This window comes from Rattus rattus, chromosome 7, assembly GCF_011064425.1.
Source record: "Rattus rattus isolate New Zealand chromosome 7, Rrattus_CSIRO_v1, whole genome shotgun sequence".
Classification (NCBI taxonomy): domain Eukaryota; kingdom Metazoa; phylum Chordata; class Mammalia; order Rodentia; family Muridae; genus Rattus; species Rattus rattus.
In genome coordinates this window covers 42123524-42132098 of record NC_046160.1, presented here as the reverse complement: position 1 = coordinate 42132098, position 8575 = coordinate 42123524, and the positions used below count along the sequence as shown (strand labels likewise).

Genomic DNA, 8575 nt, shown 5'->3' with positions numbered 1-8575 from the left:
TGGGGGGTTGGGGATTTAGCTCAGTGGTAGAGCACTTGCCTAGGAAGTGCAAGGCCCTGGGTTCGATCCCCAGCTCCGATAAAAAGAACCAAAAAAAGAAAAAAAAAAGACTAGGACTGGAAGATCATCCCTACCTTCTCAACATCACCCTCAATTTAATGACTTTGACACCAACCTGGGGTACGAGAGACCCTCTCACAAACAACAAAATGTGGCGTGAGAGACAGCTCGGCAGTTAAGAGCGCTTGCTGCTCTTGCAGAGGACACTGAGGGCTTGGCTCTGTCTGATCTCAGTGTAAGTTCAAATCCCGACTTCCACATGACAGCTGACCATCATCTGTAACATAACTCCAGTCCCAGGGGATCCGACACCCTCTTCTGACTTCTGGCAGACACCACGCATGCATCTAGTGCACATACATACAAGCAGGCAAAACACCCAAACACAAAATGAACTTTTTAAAAAATTAAACCTGGGCATGGTGTCATACAACTTTAATCTCAGCACTCAGGAGGCAGAAGCAGGAAGATCTCTGAGTTCAAGGCCAGACTGGCTTACACTCTAGAGGCAGTTGCAGGGGAATATCAGAGTTCAAGGCCAGCTTGATCTACATATCAAGTTCCAGGCCAGCCACTACTACAGAGTAAGACACTCCAAATAACAAACCCACCAAAAATACTAGGTTGACAAAAGCTAGCAGATTGGTCCTTACTGACTGTAATTCTAGAGGGAGGGAAGCCAGGATGTACCTATACACATCTGAGTTCTAAGGCTAAGGCAACTTCAGTCACCTCCCCATGGCTCAAGCTTCCCTGCCTTTGTAGGGAAAGCAAGTCCCCAAACCATCACAGTGATCAAGGGTAATGGACATCTTCACATCAAGAGTGGCCACTCAGAGAACGGCCTACAGTCATCTTCTACAGCACAGATTATTGGGGTTTTCTGTAACTACAACACATTACACATAAACATATTTCAGGGTTATTATTCTTTATTTGTTGTGCTGGGGCTCATGCCCGAGGCCTTGCATTTGCTAGGTTAGATCTCTACATCTACACTAGGTACCCCAAAGTGCTAATGTAGAAAAATCATTATTTTATTATTACTTCTTTTGAATCTTGATTGTAAAAGGACCCAAAGCTACACTGAAAATATCTACCTTGATATAGAAATTAATCATGTACATACATATAAAATCATGTAAGAAATCTAAATTGGAGGCTTTAATGAACCAAGAAAAACACTGTATGTACACATAAGTGCAATTGTAGCTGTGAGCATACAATTAAAGTAATTTAGTTTGAAGAAAGAGGAACAACAACCCCACTTCCCCACCCAAATATCAGAGAGGGAGGAAAACATCATCTGGTTAGTTGTGCTGGGTATAACTGCCCTCTTCCAGAGAGCAGTTTCAACCCCCCCCCCCAACTGACACCTACAGAAGGACCTTCTGGAAGATGAAGATTGGCTATGCATGAATATACATATACCCAGGGCTGCCATACCTCTAAGACTTGACAGAGAAAATTAATATCACTTATTCACATTCTCGTGGCTTCCATGTAAAAATCACTTTTACAGGTATATTTAAAAGACTCTGATCTAACAATCTTACCAAAGACAGCTAGCCTAGCCTCCAGTCCATATAAGAGCAGAGAGGTGAGAATCTTCCAATCGGTTACCACAGCAGGAGATTCACACAGTGTGGCTTTCACTTTGAGGAGCACTGCTATGCTGTTCCTTCCAAAAACTTCACGTACTGTACCCGGGCATCAAAATGGTCAGCTGGCCGGTTGTATGGTGTCCATACAGGTTCTCCAACAAACAGCCGCATGGCCTTCACGTAGTTCTAGAAAACAAGCCCCACATCGCATTGGACACTTCTACTCATCTATGTGGGAACTCCTGAAGCTGTCTCACCTACTTAGGGCTCAGCTTTGTCACCATAAGCATCTGCAGCTCCTGCTTAGAGTCCACACTGGAGCAGAAACAAGTCTGGACTCCACCCACCACCCTCCTACAGTGCTCCTGGGGACCAGCTCCAGGCCCTGCTGCTTGTTGGTAAGAGAATAACTTGTCAGCATTTGTCTAAACAGGAAATGCAGTCTCCACGCAGCACTTACCTTTGCCCTACGAATAAACATGCCCAGGTAAAAATGACAAATGTATGTTACTTACAGAACTACTGACAGCCATGAGCAAAGTAGGAATATCACTAGGGATTCCCCACACAGTGCAGAAATCACAGTTAAATAAATCAGGATCAGGCATGTCTGACAATGCAATGTAAGCAAGAGGACGGGCTCTTTCTGCACCTCCCAGGCACACCAAGCAGAAAAAGTAACATGTACAGCCCGCTGCCTCCTGGGTAAAAGGAGGGAAGAATTGTGACTTGGGAATATACAAACACCCCCAAAGCAATGGTTCTCAACCTGTGGGTCGTAACCCCTTTAGGGGTCACATCAGATATCCTACATATTGGAAAACTGCATTATAATTCATAATAGTAGCAAAATTGCAGTCATGAAATAGCAAAACATTTCACAACATGAGAAACTGTATTAAAGGGTCCCACATTGGAAAGGGTGAGAACCACTATTCTAAAGGAACTATTAAAATATAGACACTGGCACCCTTCAAGGATAAAACTGGGGCCATGAGGAACAGAAAAGAGGACACTCACTATTGATAAACACCCTATACCCATCTCATAATTTTTTAATTTTTATTTTATTTTTTCTTTTTGATACAGGGTCTCATCTAGCCCAGCCTATTCTTGAAACTTGATATATAGCTACAGGGGACCTTGAAGTGCTGATCTTCCCATCTAAACCTCCTAAATGCTGAAATAACAGGCCTATGGCACCAGACCTGGCTTCCCAAATCTGAACTTTAAGCCATGTGCATTTATCTACTGTTCACCTGGAAGGCTAGAGAGATGGCTCAGTGGTTAAGAGTGCATATGCTCTTGGAGAGGGCCCAGCACACACATCAGGTGACCCACAATCAACTCCAGTTCCAGAAGATCCAACACCCTCTCTTCATTATGTGGGTACTATTATATATATATATATATAATTAACTTGGGCTGAGGATGTAGCTCAGTTGTTAAGACAGTCCAGCATGATACATGAAGCCCTGGGTTCCATACCCAGCACCACAGAAATCAGGTTTGGTGGTAAACACTTGTAATCCCAGCACTGAAGGTCAAGCAGGAAGATCAGAATTTCAAAATCATCCTCAACTACAAAGTGAATGTAGTCTGGAATACATGAAACCCTGTCTCGAAATCCAAAACTGATACTTAATATGTCAGGTTTAACTCAAATCATCCTGACCCTAAGAACTAATCCCTGTGCTCACTTCCAGTCCTAATGACCAAAGCCATCACAGATGAATGCTGCCTCACTGTCCAACAAGAGCAAAGGTGAAATTCTGACCCTTCGCTCCCGGGCTCTGTAGCCACAGGCCCTTCTGGTTTCACTGGCCCTCTCTGAAGGAGCTGACTGGCCATGTGCCTAGGCAATGAGCCTTACACAACACAGCTAGTGGGTCATCACGGTCACCTGTGATGTCTATGCACAGACCATAGCATGGCACACTCTTACCTTCTCGTCCAGCGTGAAGCGGTGATAGATGCCGGCAGGAAGCGTGATCATGTCCCCCTTCTCCATAGAAATCCGGATCCACTTGTCCTCCTTGTCCCTGACATCGAAGTACCCGCTGCCCTCCAGGATGTAGCGGATCTCCTCATCCAGATGCAGATGTTCCTCAAAGAACATCTTGATCTAGTGCAAGAGGGGGCCTGTGAGTTTCCTGTCACACAGACCCAGCCATTACGGCTGGACTACAATGAATGATACATGTTATTAAAAGCACCAAGAGCTGAGCCAGGGAAATGGACCTGTCTGTAAGGCACCTACCACCAACATGATGTCTTAAATTTAATCCCCAGAACCTAAATGGTAGGAATGGTTGGAGCAAACTGAGACAGGGTCCCATGTAGCCCAGGCTGTCCTGGACCTTGCTATGTAGCTGAGATGACCTTGAACTTCTGATCCTCCTGTCTTCACCTACCAGTTGCTGAGTTTACCTACCTGAGACCATGCTCCATTCTAAATAACTCTATGCCACTAAACTCGAATGGTCCCAGTGAGGTAAGTGGTCAGGTACACACCCTGAAGACACCACCCCTCAGTTCACAGGAAAACGTATCAACCAACAAGTCTCTAGGAAGAGCCAGATACAGAGCTATGAATCCCATGAATCACCCCAAGCCAATCCAAGCGTCACTGGTATATCTACCACACCGAGGGACACACCACCACCAGATTCATGCCCCTCAAAAGAGCTGGAAGAAAAGGAATCAACCCAGCTCATTTTATGAGAACAGCATTGCAAAGGAATTTTAATCCAGCAACATGGCTGCTCTGGCAGGGGATCACATCCAAAGACCTAGGTCTGTGTGATCCAGCTGGAATGCAGACACATCACACACTTTTAATCCCTCCCTCTACCTGAACTACAAACATGCCCTTAGCCACACCTTTAATCCCAAACATGAAAGGAAAGTTAGTTTACAGTAGGAAGCAACATGTTTGAACATGACATCTGAGAGGCACACAAAGTGAGGAGTCAGAGAAAGATTTCACAGAATGAGTCAGAGATAGGACACATCCAACTCTCGCTAGAACAGCAGAGGAAGGAGGTGACTTAAGAGAGCAGTGCACGGTGACTGTGGAGGAGGCAGTTTTGCAGAGATAGGTTGCAGAAGATTAGAACAGATGGCCAGAGTTAGTTTGAGACCAAGCAGAGATTTTTCAGTCTGAAGCCAAGAAATGCCAGTTTGAATTGGTCAGCTAGAAGAGTTTTGAGTCAGAACAGCTGAATTGAACCAGCCAGCCAGAGTTCAGAAAGAGCTGGAGTGAATGTATTCAGCATTAAGCCTCATCTAAGTAAGACAATTACAAAGCATCACTCTGTCCCAAAACCACACTGAAAAGAAGTCTTGTGTTAGCAGGCAAGAAGGTAACGATTCTCCCCAAGCAGGGCCTGCTCACCCACCTTCTCCTCATAATTGGGAAGTGAATCTTTGCATATGGTAATGATATCCATCCATGAGTAGTTTCTTGTTTTCCGGATCTGCTCCAGTTCTGGATCATTCTCATACTTGTCCGCATCTAGCTATAAAAGTTTAAGCAAAGTGGAGGTCACCTTAGCACAAGGATGTACAGCAACTGAGCTGGGAGTATAGCTCCCTGGTATAGTGCTTGCCTAGTAGTGCACAAGGCTCTAGGTCTGATCCCCAGCCCTATGTGGTAGAAGCATAACAACGTGGTCCTTCCAGACCTGTAGCTGGATCATCTTAATGGTTATTGTTTGCCAGTCCTAGCACAGCCCTTCACCTCCTCTCCCGACGGACTGTCCACTTTCACAGTGCCAAGGTGGAAATTCCAGTTCTGCTGAAGTCTTGCCTGCTTCTGCCAGCTGTCCTGCTGGGTCCTCCACATTTTCAGGTGAAGTTCTTATTCCTCACACTGCCAAGACACAGCTCACTCAGTGTGTGTGAGCACTCTGCCATCTTCCATGCAGCAAGTCTTACTTGGCTCTCTGTGGTCAGCATGCTTCCCAGGCCCACAGATCAAGCTCAATTTCACTGAGAGAGCAGCAATCCTCTGGCTCCATTTGACTTTTCTGCTTCTCTCTGCCCCATCTGTCCACTCCAAAAGAAATCTAGATTCTAAATTAAAAAGAACCATTCACTACTCTTAAAAATTACTGAATGGTGTTGTGTGGCCCATGACTAATTCCAGCTATTCAGAATACAGAAGAGATTTATGAGTTGGGAGCTAGCCTGAGCTACATACCAAAAATCCATCTCAAAAAAAGAAAAAAACAATGCATATACATATCCTTTCATGGCAAGGTCCCACATCTCAAGTTGCCACTCACAATTTTTCATTTATCACAATCCTACCTTCTTTAAGTTTCAAAGCCAAGGATACACTCTTCCTGACTGGATCTCCAATGCTCCTGGCAGAACTAATTTGAACCCTACATGAAACTACTGGCAACGAATTTAGTGGCGTTTAGCTTTGTTTTACAATGAAGTATACATTTTATTATCATGGAACAGCACAGCAACACACAGGCATCAATATAGTGTATGTATGTGCATGTATCTTGCAGCATGCATGTCTGGGCACCACTCTGGTGTCTAATGCCTACAAAGGCCAGGACAGAACATGAGATCCCCTGGAACTGGACTTAGATAGTTACGAGCGGATGTGGCAATGGAACCTGTGCTCTTAGCACTGAGCCATCTCTCCAGCCCTAATCTATACATTTTCAACAACCCTGCAGCATAATACTGAATGTGCTCCTTCCCATCCCTGTGTGGAAACTTCATCACCCACAGAATGACACAAAAGAGGGCCTCCTGGCAGAGTCACGACTGCTCCTGATTGAGCTGAATGGCTTCACTGCACTGGGGAGCCATGTAAGACTTCTGTGAGAAGTTAGCTACGGAGTGGGTCTTCACAGACACAGAAAACACTTTATCCGGTTCCAGTCTCGACTGTACAGCCAGTTTCTGTTGTTTACAGATTATCCTGGGTATACACAAAGTCCTGAGTTTGACGCCTAATCTAAGGTATCCGTGATAACTGAAAGAAGGGATGAAGGCAGTATTTCAAAAGAAGCTCTCTTTCTCCCTCAAACTCTGTAGTCATGAGGGGCCTTTCTGTCACCCTGCTCTATGCCCTATCCCTAGCAACTTCTGCCGTGGGAGCAAAGACTAACTCCTCAGCAGGAATGCTAGAGGCCTTGCTGAGCAAACCTCCCACCCTCTCACTCCATCCCAACCCCACAACCCTGAGACATTGCTTGCATTAGGTCACTTGGCTTCAGTTAACTAAAAGTCACTAATTTGGGAGGTCACTAGGACTTGGATGACTTCTCAGAAACTGGAAGGCTGCATTTTCTTTAAACCACTCAAGCCTGAGCTGGCATCCTACGAGTGACCTTTTGATTCAGGAGGACAAAAGTGCATCGCCACATCCGTCCCAATGCAGAGCCTTGATTTCGTTACGTGCACACCGCGGATTCTTCTCCAAACACTTATTTCCCTGCTTCCGATACCAAAAATACCCTATCCCCTGCAGACGTAGATTTGAGTGTCACCCCCACCTTCGTGTGGCTACTCCACACACTCGACTCTGCAGGGTCCCCGGGTCCTTGCTTCAGCTGTGGGCACAAAATGTCGTGGACAGACCTTCATGGTTTTAAGGGGCATGACTCTGCAAAGGATTCATCAAACGCTCCTCAGACATGGCTCCGGCCAGTTGGTTTGCACTTCATTTTGACCATACCAATATAGACAGGCTAGATCCAGTTATCCCTTCACCAACCACAGATTCTCTGCGGCTTTCCCGTGTTTGAACTGTGTTGCCCGTGACACTACCATGTGACTGGCAGCTGGCTGTGCTTTTGCAAACATTAGCTATGAGCTGGAGCGAGTGCCATTGAGGAAAGCAGGCGCCACCAGTCTACAGTCTTCTCTGTGGATACAGAAATCTCTGGAAACAGCGGCCGTGCTGAGCTTGCGCAGTGCCCTAGATTTCCCCCCCCACCCCCCACGGCGTACGCGTGCGCAGGCGCGTGGTGCTCCGGCCTGCACTCGTACCTTCCAGTAGAGCACTCCGAGCGTGCGCAGCTGCTCCAGTCCCACAGGGCGGTCGGGCTGTGCGCGGTGGGGCATCCGCGGGTCGGCCGTGGACTCGTCCATATACCAGGCCTGCACCATGGCGGCGACAGCTTCCACGAACCGGCTAGAGGGGACGGGGCTTAAACGAGCCGGAACCGTTGTGGGCGGGGTGTAGGGCGGGGCTGTCTGGAAGGCGTGGCCGCTCAGGTGGAATTGAGGACTAGGAAGGAAGGGCTCTTCACCCTCAGATAAAAGCATGTCCACAGCCTTAGCAATTATGTGTCTACCCTGTTTTCCTTGCTGATGCTATGATAAAATACTCTTACAAAGGCAGCTTTCAGGCAGAAAGGGTTTATTTGGCTCACAATTTCAGGTTCCGTTCCATCATTGGGGGCAGCAGAACTGTCAGAGCAGGAGCTTGAAGCAGCTAGTTCACAGCCAAGAGCAGAGAGAAATGAATGCATGCGTTGTTTACTAATGCTCAGCCCCCGTCTATTATTTCTTTTTTTAATTAATGTGATCTAGATACAACCCCCATTGACAGACCACAGGCCAACCTAATTTAGACCATTTCTCATTAATACTAGGTGATTCTGGCTATGTTAAGATGACAGTTAAAACTAACCGTCACAGAGCTGGAAAGATGGCTCCAGCCGTTAAGAGCATTTGTTGCTCTTTCAGAGAACCCGGGCGCAATTCCCTGCAGCCACTTGGTAGTTCACAACCACCCATGACTGCATAACCCATAAGTTCTGGGGGATCCGATGCTCTCCTGAATTCTGTGGGTATGTTCACATGTGCAGCACCTCCAAGGCAAAACACTTCTAAATAAACCTAAAATAAATAAATAAAACTAACCTCCATGCTAT

The 8575-nt window shown here is 46.3% G+C and overlaps 1 protein-coding gene across 1 annotated transcript; it reads right to left on the bottom strand.

Moving 5' to 3' along the window:
- Positions 1-974: 974 nt before the first annotated feature.
- Adi1 (acireductone dioxygenase 1) lies at positions 975-7848 on the bottom strand. The gene is made up of 4 exons (XM_032907562.1): positions 7686-7848; positions 5066-5185; positions 3610-3789; positions 975-1850 (listed from the first exon to the last, which is right to left on the bottom strand). The coding sequence occupies exons 1-4, from the start codon at positions 7803-7805 to the stop codon at positions 1731-1733; spliced, it is 540 nt and encodes a 179-aa protein (XP_032763453.1). The 5' UTR covers positions 7806-7848; the 3' UTR covers positions 975-1730.
- Between the last annotated feature and the right edge of the window lie 727 nt (positions 7849-8575).

Coding starts and splice junctions, on each gene's coding strand:
- Adi1 (XM_032907562.1), bottom strand. CDS start 7,805: ATGGTGCAGGCCTGGTATATGGACGAGTCCACGGCCGACCCGCGGATG. Junction 3,790..5,065: donor TTCCCAATTATGAGGAGAAG/GTGGGTGAGCAG, acceptor CTCTTGCACTAG/ATCAAGATGTTCTTTGAGGA. Junction 1,851..3,609: donor GCTTCACGCTGGACGAGAAG/GTAAGAGTGTGC, acceptor CTTGTTTTCTAG/AACTACGTGAAGGCCATGCG.